At 46.1% G+C, this 20306-nt stretch overlaps 1 protein-coding gene across 1 annotated transcript in view; it reads right to left on the reverse strand.

Annotated features, from left to right (window-relative positions):
• Nucleotides 1–2444: 2444 nt before the first annotated feature.
• The window catches only part of SLC15A1 (solute carrier family 15 member 1), a 46684-nt gene continuing 28822 nt past the window's right edge, over nt 2445–20306 (reverse strand). The window contains 13 exon segments of the mRNA NM_001099378.1: nt 2445–3218; nt 4434–4541; nt 5786–5929; nt 6487–6595; nt 6725–6832; nt 11784–11833; nt 13080–13223; nt 14468–14587; nt 16023–16104; nt 16765–16853; nt 16935–16967; nt 17108–17152; nt 19932–20021. Of these exon segments, the coding sequence (NP_001092848.1) occupies nt 3027–3218; nt 4434–4541; nt 5786–5929; nt 6487–6595; nt 6725–6832; nt 11784–11833; nt 13080–13223; nt 14468–14587; nt 16023–16104; nt 16765–16853; nt 16935–16967; nt 17108–17152; nt 19932–20021 (1314 nt within the window). The 3' untranslated portion in view covers nt 2445–3026.

Raw genomic sequence — 20306 nt, forward strand, 5'->3', positions numbered from 1 at the left:
GATATGTATATAAATAACCTAATAACTGTGCTGTACACCTGAAACTAACACAATATTGTAAATCAACTATACTCCAATATAAAAATTAAAAAACAAAAACAAAACAGAAAAACCCCCAATATTCTGGCTTTTAGGTAAAAGCAATGAAATCCTGCTATTTCCAAGGAATTCATTTCCATTTCAGACATTCTCCCAACCCACACAGGATCGTACTTGAACACAGCCAACGTTAAAGTCAGTGAATTATTTTGGTTAAACACCGATCAGCCTGGAACCTAGAGAAAGGTGTAAGGCACAGAAAAATGGGGGCCAGGGAAAGGGCGGAAGACCAGAGGTCGTGGATCTGGCCCCAAGTGTCCCCCCGGCCACTCCTCCCCCATGACACCTGCCACTGTTCAAAGTTTTGTGAATAAAGTCCAAAACACCCATGGTGGCTCCCAGCAGTATTGATTCTGTTTGGAAGAAATGGGAAGATTAAAGCAAGTTTATTCTGAAAGAAAGAAAGAAAATGAAGTCGTTCAGTTGTGTCCAACTCTTTGCGACCCCAGACTGTAGCCCACCAGGCTCCTCCATCCATGGGATTCTCCAGGCGAGAACACTGGAGTGGGTTGCCATTTCCTTCTCCAAGGGATCTTCCTGACTCAGGGATCAAACCTAGGTCTCCCACATTGCAGGCAGATGCTTTACCATCTGAGCCACCAGGGAAGTCTAAAAACTCACCTCTAATGATCAAAGTGCCCTGATCATTAGATCAGGGGTGAGTGATGGAAGAGCAGAAGAGAGACAGCCAAACTGCTGTCAGGGCAACACGAACATGTTCTTGTTCAAAACCTGCCAACCATACCTGTAGCAGGTGTGAGCAAAATCTTAAAGGGTCTAGAGATAAGAAAGGAAGCTGTAAACAAACAAACGGAACCAGCTGGGACCAAGATGGCAGCAGAATCTGATCTCCGACAGACCGAGTCTCATTAGAAACTGATTTTACTACATTAGCATCATTAGCATATTAGATGATACCAACAGCCATGACCGGACACCGAGGACCAGAAAAGCATAAGCAGAGCGGCACTCCACTTCCTTGAAACAGCCCCCGCCCCACCCCCCGGGGTAGATGGCATATGTTTCCCCATCATCAGCCTCAGTCCACCTCCTTTTGTCTTTACTCTGAAATCAAATCTCTCTTGCCAGAAGGGTAAGAAGTTGATCTGTGAACTCAGTCTCAATTTCTCCATTCTTTGGCTACTGAATTAAGTTTGTGCTCAGTCAATCTCAGCTTCAGTTTTGCTATTTGTCTACATGAACCCAGCTTGGGTGAGGGCCCAAGCAGGGTCCATGAGACTCAAAGTGAAGAGAAAGTTGCTCCATCATGTCCGACTCTTTGCGACACCATGGACTTCTGCACGGAATTCTCCAGGCCAGAATACTGGAGTGGGTAGCCTTTCCCTTCTCCAGGGGATCTTCCCAACCCAGGGATGGAACCCAGGTCTCCCGCATTGCAGGCGGATTCTTTACCAGCTGAGCCACAAGGGAAGCCCAATGTGACTTAAATCAGTAACAAAACTGAGGGGCAGGACAGTTGTTGGAAGAGGTGGCCTGGATCCCAAAGACGAAGAGGACTTTGCCAGGAGGGGCGCACGAGCGAGGGTGGGTCAGGACTAAGTGTCTCAGGATCTGATTTTTTTTTGCCTTTGATGGGAAAGAGAACCCACTGCATTCCAGGAGACAGAAGCTGGTGGATCACAGTGAACGGAGAGAAAGGTGACATACCCATGGAAGAAAGAGCCTCCTCAGTTGAGAATGGGGACTTGCTCCGAAGGACTGAAGAGATCCCTCAGCAAGCTTTGCTCATTGCATTCCCGTTTCTCACTGTGGACTCTGTCTCTGCGTCATTCCCTCTCCACTGTGTGATGATCAGCTTGTGCAGAGGTGTCTCAGAGATCCAAGCTCCAAACCCAGGAACCAGTGCCCACATTCACAGCTGGGCATGCGTCTGAAATAAACTGTTGCTTGTTTTTTACGGGAGCGTCAAGGCAGACTCGGTCTGGCTCTGACACCTGGGAATGGCTGTATGATAAATACTTATAGGATGGACTGGGCAGGGAGTATTTACAGTATTTTGGAACGATTTTTATTCAAGCAGAAAAATGCTCACGAGAATTGAGATAAACCCTTTGAGATGGTACAGAGATATGAACATAGGAAGATTCTAATAATAAAAGAGACGTGTAGGTTAGAGATACCCCTGAGAAAAGCAGGGCCAAAAGAAGGAAACCTTGACATCTCCTGTTTCTGGAATTTCCTGTCTGTGGGCCTTGCTTTGTTCCTGCTTTTGCCACCTTTGATGAAATTCCGATGTGCGGGCATCTAATGAGCGGGCATGGCTTGTATAGTCAGGAAGCACAGTAAGGACTTTTTACCCTGCCCCCCAACATACAGACACTTACTCTTGAGAATGAGAGTTTATTTCATACCGTTGAAACTCCAAAAATCATGACTTGCCTTTACCTGAGTGGTTTTTCGAGTTATACATAATTTACAAAGAGGTAGGGAATGGAAAAACAGAACTAAAAACAGAAGGTAGAGTTATCAGTTAATACCAGCCGGCCCTTATTATGAATACATACCATTCAAAAGCCTAACCATTCACTTTTTGCCTCATTTAACATTGTTTCCACAGAGTGTGCGAATACAAACAGTACGGAAATTTGCCACCGTTTCAAAAATTCAAGTTAGTCCAAAAAACTTTATTTGTGTGTTAGGAAAAGGAGTTAAGGCAGAGTATGGACTCTGTTATAAAAGTGTGTGTGCGTGCACGCTTTAAATAAGACTTCTCTAAAAACAAACAAAAGGACTTCTTTTGGAGTTTCCGGTTCACTGCCGGCTGCTGAGAAAGCAGCTGACTTGGTTTGGTCCACAGTTCTGAAGCCTTCCCCATCAGAGGCCACCCAACAGAGCGTCCTGCCCCCAGGGGACAGACCCCTGGGCACATCCTGGGGCCAGCCCCGGCTCCGCGGGCTTCCTGACATTCACATTTGTGTCTGGGAGACGGAGTCCAGCTTGGCGTATGGGTTACTCTTTTCCAGGTAATCTTCCTTGTCATCCTTATCAAACTGAGCTTCAACCTCTGCTGGGTTGATGTACGTATAGAATCGAGCCATGATGGCAAATATTACGCAGACGACCAGAAGCAACGCCGCAAACAGAACGTACTCGGCCCACTTCGAAGAGTTTGAGTTGGAGCAGGAAAAAAACAAAAACAGTAGAGGTTACGGGAATGCATGTATACACTGCGGGTAGTTTTTCTTTCGACATCTAGATCAAAGGTGTTGGAAATGCAGTTGTTGGGGAAAATCAGTAGGCTATGGCCACAGACACAGAATGGCCAGCTTTTCCTGAATGTAATTCTTCTAACAGCTCTGGACACCCATAAGAAAATGAGAAAAAAATCTCTAAAAACCCAAGTCTTAAGGCAAAAAGCTGGACCAACAGAACACCAGGCAGTACTCTTGAGGGAAAAAGAATGTGCTGAAACGTTCTAAATTACCCTTTGGCAATACCGTGAGGTCAAGAGCAGGCAGGATAGACCCTGATGGGTCCTGGTGGGGTTGGTAATGAATCTGATGAGCTAAGGGACAGCTCTCTTATGAGGCAGAGATGCTGAGTGCTGAGGGATAGAGTTCTAGAACCAGAAAAGCCCTCATTTTAAATGGGAAAAATTACAACAACCTTTAGAATGGTTTTAACTTTTGGTGGTATGAAACTTTCTGGATAACATGCCTGGTTTGGGGCCATTACTCTGCAATCAATGCAGCTAGGAAAAGACGTTTCCTTTGATAGTAAATGATATTAGGGTGTCAGTATGTTAACCTCAGGCTTCCCTGGTGGTGGCTCAGACAGTAAAGAATCTGCCTGCAATGTGGGAGACCCTGGGTTTGACCCCTGGGTCGGGAAGATCCCCTGGAGGAGGGCATGGCAACCCAATCCAGTATTCTTGCTTGGAGAATCTTCATGGACAGAGTGGCTGGTGGGCTATAGTCTGTGGGGTTGCAAAGAGTCAGACACGACTGAGCACAGAGAGCACAGCCCAGCCTGTTAACCACACGTGGCTACATCTGGTTATATTCCGGCCGTGTAACACCAAGGAGAAACAAGCAGAATGAGCACACACTTGGCCGTGAGGGTGTTTGGGAACTGCTCTGTCTGGCTGGCTCTGAGGGTGTTATTTGGCCATTAGTGGAGACGACCACGTGTATATACAGACGGGAAATGGCAATCCACTCCAGTATTCTTGGCTGGAAAATCCCATGGACAGAGGAGCCTGGCGGGTCCATGGGGTCACAAGAGTCGGACACAACTTAGTGACTAAACCACCACCAGGGAGGGTCATCAACAGACAAGACAGAGGTACACGTGATCTCTGTTTGCATCTGTACCTGTTCACTGAACTGGCCTGCTCCTGCCACAATAAGCACGATGATGTTGCCGACGGCCACGGTCAACAGCCATCCTGCTTGAAGTACCGACTTCATGTTGGAAGGAGCCTGAAGGGAACGAGAAAGAGTGAGTCCCAAGTTAGACGCCAAGCTCAGAGCAGGAGATCACGCCTAACTCAACAACTCCCTTAATGAGGCCGCCGACTCCCCAGAAGGCACATTAAGAGTTGGGTTGGTTTAAATGCGAAAAGGACTATCACTTGGATGACAAGACATCCCAAATGCTCATGTTGGATGAGCACACAAGAGTCGTTTGTTCTTCACTCTCTGCATGCTTGCAGAATTATCATCCTAATGAAACGGACGAATCTACAGATGAACTGATTCTATCTCCATAGAAGAATTTTCAAACAAAGCCACCCAGCCTGACATCTCCTTCACCCTGAGTGGAGGCTGCTCTCTGTGTTGTCCGCTTGCTCTTTGGAGGGTTTTCCTGCCAAGTCACCAAAACTACTCACCAAGCAAACTCTCGTCACCTGTGTTGTAGTCATCTCCTTAACTAGACTGTGAGGTCATTGCAGAAAAGGATCATCCAGCTCACATTTACAGTCTTTACTGCAAAATGTGAAGATACTAGGCACGTGGGGGTTATGACGGCTCTAGCCGCATTGTGATAAACCAGTTCAGAACCTAAGCTCTAAATTCAGGTATCAGCAAAATGTGCCTCATTAGTCTAACGTTCACAAAAGCAAAACTATTTTTTAACTTTTAAGAGTGAGACCTTAATCGGTGGGTTTACTGGGAGTTACGAAGAGACCTCAAGGGAATCTTAATGACAATGAGGACCTGTATGTGAACGCTGTTACGGATGGGGTTGTTTGAGAACATGGAACCACTGACCATCTTGACCCTGGTAATGGTCATTAATAGAATTTTTCCTACTTAGGACCCCAAATTCTAACATATAACTGGGAATTCAGACACCTATAGGTGGACAGTCGTAATGCTAAACAGTAATATTCCTTTTTTTGGGTGGGGGGGCCTCACCATGAGGCTGGTGGGGTCTCAGTTTCCTAACCAGGGATTGAACCTGTGCCCTTGGCTGAGAAAGCATGGAGTCCTAACCACTGGATCACCAGCAAATTGCCTAAACAGTAATATTCTTATTCAGCAAATAAGACTGGGTAGTCTCTAAAACCATGTTCAGTAGAATCTACCATGATCTACCCACATTTCTAGAGTTTTCTTTTACACTGTAAGTGCATGGCTGCTCCAGCTCACTGTTAAGCCCCAGCAGCGTTTTCGGAAGGCAGGGCTGCAGGCGAGGGGTGTAAAGACAGTAGCCAAGAGACCTGAGAGTAGGAGAACTCCAGCCCGGTGACGGAGAAGACCACCTCGCCGCAGGTGAGGAGGAAGTACTGCGGGATCTGCAGAGCCATGCTGACTGTGTTTGGGGAGATGTCTTCGAAAGCCTTTGCTTCGGGGCAACCGTCACTCTGGACCAGGGAGGCAGAGACAAAAAGACATGAAAATTGAGACTGCTTTCAGAATACAAATCACGCAGCCCGGCCAACTGAACCTGGACCTTCGGGGTCACCTCATTCAATCCATCCAGACAGTACATCTTGTAAATGTAAACGTGCAACCCTGCATTTTATCCTCGGACTTGGATGGCCTCGGCGGGACTGGAAAGTCTGTTCACTAGCTTTTTCCTCTTCAACGAGAGAGTAGGCTGGAAGTCAGGTTTGTTGAAAACATTCCCAGCTCTTTGAACTAACAGTTTCCAAAGTCTATGTTAAATGTCTACGAGGAAGCATCAGATACTGGTCAACGTGAATTTTTAGAGTAAGTCAGTCTGTGTAATTTTATTCTAACAGCAAACTTAAGGCAATGATAAACTAAAGAATTAGCGGTGAACTGAATTAATCCTAAAACTTGTTTAAAATACAGACCCTTATATTACTCCATTAAATCATTCCTATGTTCTGTTTGCAAGGACTCTCACCAATAACGTTTGAGTGGCATGTCTGACTCAGTGCAATGAGTCACTAACCTTTCTGGTGATTACATAGGTAAACGCGCTACCAAATCCAAGGTAGGGTGTTTTGAACTCTTTTCCACACGGTTGTGAAATCTCTGGTGAGTTTATTGTGAAGCTCTTTCTAAAAAAAAAAAAAAAAAAAGGTTGATACAGGTTAACATTCTTGGTATTGAAATCTTCAATATACTAATTAAAGAAAAAGGCTTGAAACCCTTAACTGTAGAGCAAAGTGGCCATTGTAGGCACTTACACTCCAGAAGAGAAAAAAAGATATTCACTGGCATTGTGACTGGAGACATTGTTGTAAACTTCCCCATCCATTGTGACGTTGAAGCTCTCGCCAAAAGCATTTACGAATCTGAAACAGAAAACCATCAGTCTTGTGAGCGGACTATTTGCTCTAGGTCACAGTATGTTGCACCTGAAGCTGGGCTGTTTCCTTTTGGAAGGAATTTAAGATGTTTGCAGAGGTCTTCTAGAGCATAAAGACAGAAAGTAACCGCGTCTAGGTCTGTCTTTGCTTGCCTGCTGGTTAGAACACATGTAAAAGAATTTATTTCACACAGTGAAACGCTGGGAACTCTTCTAACTACTTTGTAACTAGGAACTATTTCAGTGATATTTGGGGATATTAAGTATGGGGTCACTAAGAATCGGACACGACTGAGTGACTTCACTTTCACTTTTCACTTTCATGCATTGGAGAAGGAAATGGCAACCCACTCCAGTGTTCTTGCCTGGAGAATCCCAGGGACGGGAGAGCCTCGTGGGCTGCCGTCTATGGGGTTGCACAGAGTCGGACACCACTGAAACGACGCACCAGCAGCAGCAGCAAGTATGGGTTGAAATAGGTGCTGATCTCTTTCCTTTCCAGAAGGCAGCCGTGTCTTTGGGCTTCTTACTCCAGAAACTCGAGAGCCAAAGCAGTGAACGACCAAAAGCAGAAGTTGCTGAGTACCTAAAAGTCAGTCTCCAACTGGGGCTTCTTTTGGGGGTTAGAGAAGCCCAATTATTTCCTTTACCTTTTTAAAGAGCACCCTCAGGCAAGGAGGGGCTCCAAGGAGTGGAGAGGATGACTTGGGCCAGCCCAGGAAGCAGAGTTTTAAGGAATTCCCTTTAGACGGCAGAGACCTATGCCTGCAGATCACAGAGTAACAGTGACCAGCATCCCGTAGGAATACGGCTGGGAATGGAACACCCAGGAGCACTGGGCGCTGGGTCCCAAGGTTTCTAGTCTCTGCAGTGTCCCCTGTGCCCAAGCTTCCATGGGACCCGCTGGGTTATTTCCTCCAAAGGACCATATAGGCGGTGACCAGGGGGACAAATGGTTAGAGACCCCTTCCTCAAACGTTCCAGGCTAGAGAAGACTCTGACATTCTTATACTGCCCCAGGGAGGAGAAGTGGGCTGCCCCAAATAAGACCGGTGGGTCTTTTCTGACAGAGAGATGAGTGAAGGTATACAGATCATCCAATTTAGAGAATGAGAAGTGATAATGGTATATACTTAAGTACCATAAAGAACAATGTAACTTTCACATCCATAAAATATAGGGTGATGGAATAAAATTTATGTTTCAAGGCAGGACAAGAAAATGAAGCATAACATACTCCTTACCTATACTGAGCCCTCCCTAATGGCATGTGTCTTCATTATACATTAACCAGACCTCCTCAAAGGTGAGAATGCTGGCTCCACCGCAGAGATCAATGCTTCTTTGTTTTGTTTCCTCTGATGCCAGCAATGTGAGTCCTTGGACGATAACATTGCTTCCTTATTCAGTAGGGGGTCATGGTCATGGTTACCTGCTGCTCGCATTGTACATTCAGATCTGTGTTTTTGGTGAGCCTGATGCACAAACGTCAGTGTGTCATTTTGATGTATAACCTTGTGTCTGAAAAATGTATATTTGGAAGTATCTTTGTATAAATGAAGTACCTTTGACTTCTAACAAGTGGAGCAGGTCTCAGAGTTTTCTGGAAGAGTGCTTCCTGGGTTATACTTCTCAGATCGGCTCAAATAAAATTCTCTATTTTTTCTTTAGGTGGACTATTAATTTTTTTTGTCAATGGTGGCCAAGTTTCATCTATGTTTGCAGCAGTAAGTAATATCGGTCAAATTGCAGGGACTGAGGGAACATTTTTATGAATGAAATTCAAGTCCAAACGTCCTTAGGCATTGGCCTTGGTGTCATTTGACAGGTGATTTGAGTAGAAAACTGAACCTGGTGGAGGTCGACAGGAGCCTAACAGAATGAATTCTGCTCCAAACTGTAAACGACACTTCTATAGAAGACCAAGATGAACCATTTGAAACACCTACAGTGGAAATAGCATGAAATTAGGAGTAGACCCTTGGGCCTGGGGCCTGGCTTTGTACAAGACATAAGACTTAAAACATTACCCTAACACTTGAGTACTATTGCCTGCCTGACATATGTCTTAGGGTTGGTATGAGATACCAGTAAGAATGGAAATAATCTGAGAAAAAAAAAAGCAACATCACAAATATCAGATGTGTTCTCATACACACAGAAAATAGTAAAGCATAAGCAGCAAACACATTCTGAGCTCTTTGAAGGGTGAGGAAAGCAGAGGTTCAAGACCTACTGAGCTCTAAGAGTTTTGACTAGGGCAAATCCTAGGGTCCCGTTAAGGAAGCCTTGGCGTTGGCCTCTTAGTGCACCAGGACCTAAGCTGCAAAGTTTTCTCAGTGGGAGCCAGCTGAGGAAAGGACACAAATGGGACCGGTTCCTTAAAGAGTAACTGGGGGACAGAGAGATTTGTTCCTCTTCCATGAAAAATAAACAGGCTTTATGAGACAGAATTCACATGCAGCAAAACTCACCCCTGTAAATAAAGCCTACAATTCAGTGATTTCACTGCAGCCACAGGGCCGTGCATGCAGCACAACAGCCCCGGTTCTCGTCAGTCCAGAAGGACACGCGGCCGCGCGGGCAGTGCCCCTCCCACCCCCCCCGCCCCGGCTCCTCCCGCCCCTCCCACCCCCAGGCCCTGGCAACCACCTCGCCCCCTGGCTTTCTCTCTCTGTGGATACGCTGCTGTTTCACGTACATGGAATCACACGGCCGGAGGTCTGGGTGCCCGGCCTCTCCAGCTTGGTATCATGCCTTTAAGGTGCGTTCACACTGCAGCAGACAGCAGTACTCCATCCCTTTTCGTGACTGAATAATATTCCATTGTATGGTCAGACCACAGTTTGTTCATCAGCTGATGGGCATTTTAATTGTTTCTACATTTTCGTCTGTGCTTTGACCATTTATCTACAAGTTTCTGAGTGGACATATATTTCTGTTTCTTTGGGGTGCATACCTAGGTGAAACAAAAATGAGTGGTAGTTGCCAAGTAGGGGGAGAATGGGGAAGGGAGATGTTGGTCGAAGGGCATGAGCGTTCAGTTTTTTGAGAATATGTTTATTTATTTGACTGCACCAGGTCTTGGTTGCAGCACGCGGGATGCTTTTACTTGTGGCATGCAAACTCTGAGTTGTGGCCTGTGGGATCTAGTTCCCTGACCAGGAGTTGAACCCAGGCCCCCTGCATTGTGAGCAGGGAGGCCTAAACACTGGATCACCAGAGAAGTCTCAAGTTTCAGTTTTAAGATGAATAAGTTCTAAGGATCCAAAGTACAGCACAATAACTATAATTAATTAATACAATATACTTAAAATTTGCTAAGAGACTAAATCTTTTAGCATTCTCATAATTTAAAAATGGTGAAAGAGATGGGGAAACAGTGGAAACAGTGTCAGACTTTATTTTTGGGGGCTCCAAAATCACTGCAGATGGTGACTGCAGCCATGAAATTAAAAGACACTCCTTGGAAGGAAAGTTATGAGCAATCTAGATAGCATATTGAAAAGCAGAGACATTACTTTGCCAACAAAGGTCCGTCTAGTCAAGGCTATGGTTTTTCCAGTGGTCATGTATGGATGTGAGAGTTGGACTGTGAAGAAAGCAGAGCACTGAAGAATTGATGCTTTTGAACTGTGGTGTTGGAGAAGACTCTTGAGAGTCCCTTGGACTGCAAGGAGGTCCAACCAGTCCATCCTAAAGGAGATCAGTCCTGGGTGTTCTTTGGAAGGAATGATGCTAAAGCTGAAACTCTAATACTTTGGCCACCTCATGCGAAGAGTTGACTCATTGGAAAAGACCCTGATGCTGGGAGGGAATTGGGGGCAGGAGGAGAAGGGGACAACAGACGATGAGATGGCTGGATGGCATCACTGACTTGATGGACATGAGTTTGAGTGAACTCCGGGAGTTGGTGATGGACAGGGAGGCCTGGTGTGCTGCGATTCATGGGGTCGCAGAGTCGGACATGACTGAGCGACTGAACTGAAAAGGTATAGCTTCCAATCATTTATTGCTGGTATATACAAATACGTTTTTCTTGTCATTGGCCTTGTATCCTGTAACCCTTCTAAACTCACCTAGTGAGTCTATGAGCTTTTGCTATCAAGTCCATGGGACTTGTGATGTAGACATTCATGCCTTTTGCGTGTAGAGAGACTTTTATTTCTTCCTTTCCAATCTAGGTGCTTTTACGTATTTTTCTTGCCTCATGGCACTAGCATCTGCAAGGATCTTGAAAAAGAATGGAGTAGGCAACCTGACCTAGTTCCTAATTTTGCGGGGGGGCAGCATTTAGACTTCTGCCATTAAGTGCAATGTTAGCTGGGATTTTTAATAATTCTGTTTATTTTGCTGTGCTGGGTCTTTGTTGCTGCGCACGGGCTTTCTCTAGTTGTGGTGAGCGGGGGCCACTCTTCTGCGGGGCACGGGCTTCCCACTGTGCTGGCTTCTCTCGTGGAGCGTGGGCTCTAGCGTACCCAGGCTTCAGCAGCTGCAGTATGTGGGCTCAGCACTGGTGGAGCAAGCTTAGTTGCCCCGTGGTGTGAGGAATCTTCCCTGACCAGGGGCTGAACCTGTGCCCCCTGCCCTGGCAGGCAGACTGTTAACTGCTGGACCACCAGGGAAGTTCAGTCCTTTTTCAGAATAAGGAACTTCCCTTCGGCTCCTAGTTTGCTGAGGGTTGTTAAATGGATGGATGCTGAATTTTATCAAGTCTTTTTTCTGCATCAATTGATTTGATGATGTGGATTTTCCTCTTTAGTATATTAAGATGATGGATTTTATTTATGACTTAAAAAATACTGAACCAGCCTCACATTCTTGGGGGAAACCCCAGACTCTCATTTGATATCCTTGTCACAGCTGGATTTTACCATGGGTACACATTACTTCCATAAGAAGCTGATATAACTTAAGTGTTAAGGAAGTACACATACCTGATTCCATTTCTCCCTTTTTCTGGCTTCTGGTTAAGGCCATCTTTTACCTGAGAAAGAAAACATTATCAAATCTAACTCCTTAGAAAAAGTTCCGATGAACAGTTCAGGCTTTAGAGAAGGAGAGTGCTAGAGTCCTTATTCTAGGAGCTAAGGGCACCGTGATTAAATTAGCTAGGCTCCACCACTCAGCCTTGGTTTATGTGAAGTTAAAAGGAGCCTTTACAATTTTAAAAAACTTTTTTATTTTATATTGTGAGTACATGCTAGTCACTTCAGTCGTGTCTGACTCTTTGCGACCCTGTGGACTGTAGCTCGCCAGGCTCCTCTGTCCGTGGGATTCTCCAGGCAAGAATACTGGAGTGGGTTGCCATTTCCTTCTCCAGGGGATCCTTCTGACCCAGGGATGGAACCCACGTCTCTTACGTCTCCTGCACTGACGGGCGGGCTCTTTACCACTGCGCCACCTGGAAAGCCATTTTGTACTTGGGTGTAGTCAATTAACGATGTTGTGATAGTTTTGGGTGAACAGCAAAGGGGCTCAGCCACACATAAACATGTATCCATTCTCCCCGGAACTCCATTCCCATCCAGGCGGCCACATAATATCGAGCAGAGTTCCATAAGCCTTTATAATTTTTAGTGCTTGCTTTTTAGTGGTTCCACAGATCACTGCTCTCTTAAGAATTTAGGGAAAGCCTCTCAACAGCCCCCTAATTACACACATTACCAACAAGTCTTCATTCTGTACACAGTTTTATAGAAGCTCACCAAAACTCACCTTACAGAGTACCCACAACTCCCTCACTAGGTCAGCTACACCTTCATAGCTTCTTTATATGCTGAATGGAATATCTAGATGTCCATATTTTGTCATGAAATCATTTTAATGCATTTCTATTGCTTTTACTTGATGGACTCACTATTTTTTTCAGAGATGGCTCTAATCTCCCAATTATTCACTGCCAAGTTTTAAAATGAATACTATTAAAGGTGCATTTAAAACTTTATCTCAAAAAGTCTCTGAGAATGCACACAGGTGCTGTGCAACTTGTATTCAAACACACCATACTGTGCCCAGAAGTTCTTTTTAAAATTTGTCAAATTCCTATCAACCCTTCCCATCCACCAGTCAAACCTTTATTGGAAGTCAGATGACTATGTCCTTGAAAAAGCAAGAATGGAGGATTATCTAATACAATACCACATGGGAGTAAAACCAAGTCACAGCACTAGACGGCCGTGTCTCCAACAACACACACTGTCAGAGTCGGCTGGGAACGCCCAGCTACTTACCACTTGGTAGTTACTTGGGGCCCAGACGAGAAGGGTATGGCGATGGCCGGACTCAAAGTTATAAGTTACTGGAGTGACTGGTGATCCAGTAGAAGAAATGTTTATACTTAGGTTGTCTACGTTGAAAGTCATAAAGTCTTTTGGCTGTAACGGGGGAAGAGGGTCACAGTTTACACCGGAGCCCTGTTCTGTACTAGGTGACAACTGTCATGCATGCGATTTGACATTCCCAGGTCACGTTCATATACATCAAAAATGCCTCGGGGGGAGCTGGCATTGGTTCGTCTCAGCTTCTGCACCAGCCCACCCTGTGCACTCTAGTCTGAAGTTGTTTAGCATTACCACAAGAACTATGACTTTCATTCAGCATTTTACTTTCATTTTATGATAATAAACACTATGGAAATTATTTCTACCATTGGGCAAAGAGCCGCAATGAGGAAAAGCAACAGCCTGGGTGAAAACCGATGGTGGCCTTTCCTAAGCATCGGGAGTCAAGCATTCTTTCTTCCTGCACAGTTATTAGTTTGGCGAGATCTAAGGGAGTGGTCCTCAATAGGACCTCAACAGGTGGCTGAACAGCAATGAGACCAGTTAAATCAAAACTTCAGGAGCTGGGATGCCAGTGTGAGAATTATCAAAGCTCTCCAGAGAAGAGAAGCTCTAATCAAGACCCATGACCATCCATCCACAGCAGGGTGTTCCAGCCTCAGACTGGTGTGTCAGTATCTCTAGTTTCTATGAGAGAGAGAGTGTGTGTGTGTGTGTGTGTGTGTGTGTGTGTGTGCATGTTGAGTCACTCAGTCACATCCAACTCTTTTGCGACCCCATGGACCTCAGTCCACCAGGCCCCTCTGTCCATGGGATTCTCCAGGCCAGAATACTGGAGAGGGTTGCCATTTCCTTCTCCAGGGGATCTTCCTGACCCAGGGATGGAACCTGCATCTTTGGCACCTCCTGTTTTCCATTGTGCCACCTGGGAAGCTCCTAGCTTCTACACAGGAGATGCCAGCAAAATCCCAGTTGTGACAACAACGTCTCCAGAGATTGCCCAGTGTTCCCTGAGGGGCCAGAATGGCATTGGTGGAGAACCACTGACCCAGAACCTTGCTCTTTAAAGTGCGGCTCCATGTACCAGCAAAAGCACTGTCACCAGAAAGCTTGTAAAAATGCAGCATTTCAGACCCACTGGTCACAAATCTGCATTTTAACAAGCTCCCCGGGTGATTCATACACTGGTCCAGAGTGAAGCCAGAATTAGATTAAGGATGAAGATGTTTCACTTTGGGGGTTGTCTTAGGATTGCTCCAAGAACCCAGAAGATCGGCTCTCCAAACCCTATTATAGCTCGGGTCAGAAGAGGGAAAAGAAAGCTCACTTCTACTTACTTGAGACATCTGGTTATATGTCTCTGTCGTTCCGGGAAAAGACACGGTCATGTTACTATCTCCTATATTCAGGACTTTGATTTGGACTTCATTTCCTTTGGGGAAGACGGGCAGAGTTTTCTGAACAAAATAAAAGAGACGTGGCCTTGAGGTCCTCGGTGCATGTTGACGATGACCTTAACCTTGGCGCTGTGATCCTATCCCCCTGGCTGAGGCAGCCATGTTGGCTGAGGCACACCAGGCATCCACCACGAAGCCCAGGAGGCCTCCATTCCCACGTCTCCTGGCACTCGCAGAAAGTGACGCTCGTACAGAACACAGAAACGGTCAGCAAGAGGCTGCCCCAGCTCCTGCCTGGCCACCTCCAAGTCAAACCTGGTCAAAAGATGCCAGGTTACACCGCCCAGTACACGGAGGGTCAGAGAAACCATCCCCTACACGAGGCTGCTCTGGTAGGGCCTGGGATCTTCTCCCTGCAGATGTCAGCCTCCGTGCTCATAACTCTGGAAGCCCAGACCTCAGCCCTGGACACGGTGCTCTGAAGATCCCCTCACAACGCTTTATGGACTCCTGCCTCACACCCTGCTCAGGGGTCCTGCCTTTTCCCTACCATGTCTTCTCTTAAATCCCAGGGTCACTGAGGCAATCCATGTCGATTTTAGCCCCACAGTTTTCCATAAAGTGAGTCATGTCCAAGAGAAGGTGAGCACACCCAAGCTTATGGCAGGATTACTGACAACAGCCACGAGGTGGAATGACCCAACGTCCATCAAGAGGTAAATGGAAAACAACAGGTGTTACATCCACGTGACAGACTATTCTTCTGCCTGAAGGGAGGAAACTCTGACGTGTGCTACAACATGACGACATCGTGCTCAGTGAAGTCAGTCAGACACAAGAGGACAGGTACTGTATGACTCCACTTCCACGAGACACAGAGAACAGTCAAATTCATGGAGACAGAAAAAGAAAGGTCGTGCCCGGGGGACTGGAGAGACGGGACACAAGGAGCTGTTGTTCAATGGGTCCAGGGTTTCAGTTTTGCAAGATGAAAAGAGTTCTAGAGATTGAGGTCACAACCATATGGATGTTCTTAGCGCTACCAAACTGTACACGCAGAAATGATCAAGATGATAAATTTTATGTTATATATATTTTACCACAATTAAAAATTTAAACAGAGAGGAGGGAGGGAGGGAGAGATAGAAGGACAGAGATGGAGAAAGAGACAGAGAGAGAGAGAAAGACATGGGGTGAAGGAGTGGGGAAAGAAGGGGAGAGCAGAGAGGGTGTGAGAGACAGAGAGACAGAGGCCTTTTATCTAAGACCTGATCTCAGACAAACAGCCTTAGTCCCATTTTGAGCCCAAATGACATGGACAAGCTGCGGAACTAACCATATCGGGAATGTTAGAATACATGCACACCGCCCACAGCTCCAGGACCTGCTTCACCAGCCAGTCCCTGCCTGGCCCCTCTCACAGTCTCAGTCCTAGAGGAGGACGTGTCCCCACATCCACCAGGAAAGGCCACTGGAGAGTCAGAAGGCAACTCACGTCAATCTCCACCTGCACGATGGCAGCCGCTACAAAAGCCATGGAAGCCAGGAACATGCCAACTGTCATCTTCTTCAAGGAGCTGGGGGAGATGAGCGAGAGGGTGACTCTCAGGAAGCCATGGGCGAGTGATCTGAGGGCAAACCCCCGTAGGGAGCCCTCCTCTCCCAGCCCCAGACAAAACTAATTCCCCACTAAACACGTGGATCCCAAGGGTCTCTCTCTTATTTTTTAAATTAAGCACACATCTTCATTTATTTATTTTTGGCTGTGCCACAGGGCTTGAGGGAACCTAGTTCCCCAACCAGGAATCGAACTTGTGGCCCCTGAAGCGGAAGTGCAGGGTTGTAACCACTGGACCGCCAGAGAAGTCCCTCCAAGGGCCTCTTTGGCTCTTATTCATGACCAAGATGAAGGAGGATAAACGTAATACAATTTCTCACTTGCGTTTGGATGTTTAATTTCTAGAGACTCCTCTGGATCATAGTTGAAATTTCTATCCTCTGCGCTCACCAGGGAGTCTTAATTAGATGCTTCTGCAGATGGCCATTAATAGCACTATTATTTTAAGGGCAAATTTTCAGAAACGTCAGCACATAGACATCTGATTCAAAAATATTTCTTGGAAAACTCCCTCAGACACATGGGATCGTGGGAGAAGAGCCAGACATTGCTACCACCAGGGCTCTGGGAGGCGAGGGAACACAGCCCCAACCCTGACCCTAAGCCGAGGGTCACCTACGTGAAATTTAAACCACACTTTGCGATCAGAGGATATACCACGGCATCCACGATGGGGACCATGATGACGATCAGGATGGCGTTCACCGTCTGCAGGTGAAGCGGAGAGGGGCTGTTACTGTCTCAGTGGTGGCTCTGAGCTCGGAAAGCAACTGAAATATTTTCTCCTACCTGCATCTGATCCGGCTGGATTTCAATGATTCCCTAAAAAAGAGGGGGGATATCTCACTGATAAGTTCGCATAGAGGATCACTTGAGGGCTTGAAATGTTATGAGAGGGAAGCAGAAAGAAGGCAAAGGAATAGTAACCCGGAGTTGTCCATATCTCCGTGCCCCAGACTTACAATTTTCCCACTCATGGTCGTTGCTTGCAGTGTCCACCTGGAGCCCTTAAAAAACAAATAGGCATACTGCATCATTTGGGAACATGGGTTTTAAATGTTTTACAAGTCAGTGTGGAGTCTTTTCCTAACCAGGAATGAGGTCTGAATTGTCACGGGGTTTAAAACTGTTTGTCAATATCAGGCTGGTCTCCGGCTCCGCTGTGACTATAGCTGAGGAAACCGCTTGCGTTTCCACTTTAACAGCAGATAGCACTCCAAGCCCTCACGAGGAGTGCACAAAGTACTGCTTTGAGATAAGCTAGCTCCAACAGTTTGGCCACCTGATGCAAAGAGACGACTCACTGGAAAAGACCCTGAGGATGGGAAAGATTGAAGGCAGGAGAAGAGGGTGGCAGAGGATGAAATGGTTAGATAGTGTCACCGACTCAATGGACATGAGTCTGAGCAAACTCTGGGAGACAGTGAACCACAGGGAAGCCTGGCATGCTGCGGACCATGGGGTCACAAAGAGTAGGACATGAACGGGGACTGAACAACAACAACATTCTTCAGAAAGACAAAAATGCACTTCTGAGGTTTGCTGGGAAGCTGACATCACCTGCAAGGTGAGAGCAGCTTCATACCCTGAGGATATTCTCTATTCACTGGGATCACAGTTTCAGGAATATCATAACTGTTAAAGAGTTCTACTGCTGACAGCTGCTGCTGCTGCTGCTAAGTCGCTTCAGTCGTGTCCAGCTCTGTGCGACCCCATAGATGGCAGCCCACCAGGCTCCCCCATCCCTGGGATTCTGCAGGCAAGAACACTGGAGTGGGTTGCCATTTCCTTCTCCAATGCGTGAAAGTGAGAAGTGAAAGTGAAGTCGCTCAGTCGTGTCCGACTCTAGCGACCCCATGGACTGCAGCCCACCAGGCTCCTCCGTCCATGGGATTTCCACAGCTAGACTGTCCTAAAGTGTATCTCCATCAAGAGGGTGATGGGTTTAAACCTGGGCAGCCTATTGACATTCAACCTGTTTTGCAGTAACAGATGATGCAGGACTGTACAAGTGGATGTTATATAGCCCATGGAGAACTAGATATGTGAATGTTTCAGTGTAATCTATCACATCCGGTCCCTCCACTGGGAGAACAGCATAGAAAGTCAGGAAGTCTGCCACTGGCTGAGTTCTTAATCAAAGCCGGTCACTGACTACTTAATACACGTTTTCTCTTTGGATCTTCACCACCTTGTCCTGAGTCATTACACTTTCAGAAGGCTCACAGGATGACACCAAGTCACACAGCTGAAAGGTGCTGAGTGGGTTTCTAGTGCAAGCCTGATTCTAATAACTGCTCCCTGCCCAACATGGAAAACAGGTTAAGATGCTGGTCTGAATTCCATACTTTCAAATGAGGAGATTAATGTCTACACTTTTTTTCCCCCCAAGAGAAGATATATCCTTTTAATAATCATACCTGTGCAATAAAACCATGCATGTGTGCAAATTTTTTTCTTCAACTTCAGTTTCTAAAAGAAAGATTATCTTATGACTTTGGCTCCTGAGCGTCATGCATTGGGTTTTCTAACCTTATTTTGAAAAATTCCTAGGTACATGTCTTCCCACTGTGACAAGTCAATGATGTGTTCCAGCTCCTGCTCTGGGAAGAATGACTTTGGCAGAGTCATTTCGCATTTCTGGATGGTACTTCTAGCCCAAGCATCCCATTTCGGTGTGCAAGATATCAAGTTTCAGTCTAAAGTGGATCCCATACAAGACAATACATCTTTTACTTGCTGTATCAAATCGGTCAATCCTAAAGGAAATCAACCCTGAATATTCACTGGAAGGACTGTTGCTGAAACTGAAGCTCCAATACTTTGGCCACCTGTTGCAAAGAGATGACTCACTGAAAAATACCCTGATGCTGGGGAAGACTGAGGGCAAGAGGAGAAGGGGGTGACAGAGGATGAGATGGTTGGATAGCATCACCGACTCAATGGCCATGAATTCGAGCAACTCTGGGAGACAGTGGGACAGGGAAGCTTGGTACACTGCAGTCCATGGAGTCACAAAGAACTGGACACGACTTAGCAGCAACTAAATAACAACCATCAGTAGAAAACCTCTTTGTTCTCACTCTGACTGGCAGGAGTCCTGGACACTTGGGTCAAATCTTTCGCAAGACTCCTACGGACAGGTATACACTGCTGTATTTAAAATGGATAACCAGCAAGGACCTACTGTATAGCACAGAGAACTCTGCTCAATGTTATGTGGCAGCCTGGACGGGAGGGGAGAATGGATTCGCGTACATGTATGGCTGAGTCCCTTGGCTGTAGACCTGAAACTGTCACAGCATTGTTAATTGGCTATACCCCAGTACAAAATAAAAAGTTAAAAAAACATTTCCCAAGGCTCCTTTACTCGACCCTTACCTAATTTTCTTCATTATTTTGCCGCCCAGATGTGGATAGAACCACCTAGAGTTAATTTTTTTAAAAAAAGAAACCCAGGTGATTTCCTGATGCTGGGAAAGGTTGAGAGCAAGAGGAGAAGGGGTGCTGCAGTGTGAGATGGTTGGACGGCATCACTGACTCAATGGACATGAATGAGAGCAGACTCCGGGAGATGGTGAAGGACAAGGAAGTCTGGTGTACTGCAGTCCATGGGCTCGCCAAGAGCTGGACACGATCAAACGGCTGAACAACAGCAAGGTGATCTAACAGTTACCATATAAATGAAACATGAAAAAGGAACTGGAAGAGAACATTTTCAGGAACTAAATATGCCCAAAGCATGTTCTGTTAATGAAGATGTACAGAAGCATAGTTTCACATTACCTGCTGATCAAACAAGGCCCAGAACATGGGGAGAGGAATGTACAGGAACATCACCCTTGTAACCATCTTAATTTGAGAGATGAGCCGCTCCTGCAGTTGGAGGAAGAGAGTGTGTCAGTCACAGCCCGCCGCAATCAGCACAGCTCTCCCGCAATGCCATTTTCAGCTTAGACATGGTCTCATCTAGAGACAAGCTGGGAGGTGAGTCATTGTTCCAAGAACTCTATCACAGTTTTCTTTAGAAAACCCCAGATTCCTAATGTATTGAAAATATGAATGCAAACATCTTTAACACTTGAGGTAAGTTACTCGTTTCAAGGTAAATTCACTAAATGTAAATCCCACCACCATCACTTAACTCTTCCATATTTGATC

Source organism: Bos taurus, chromosome 12 (genome assembly GCF_002263795.3).
Source record: "Bos taurus isolate L1 Dominette 01449 registration number 42190680 breed Hereford chromosome 12, ARS-UCD2.0, whole genome shotgun sequence".
NCBI lineage: Eukaryota > Metazoa > Chordata > Mammalia > Artiodactyla > Bovidae > Bos > Bos taurus.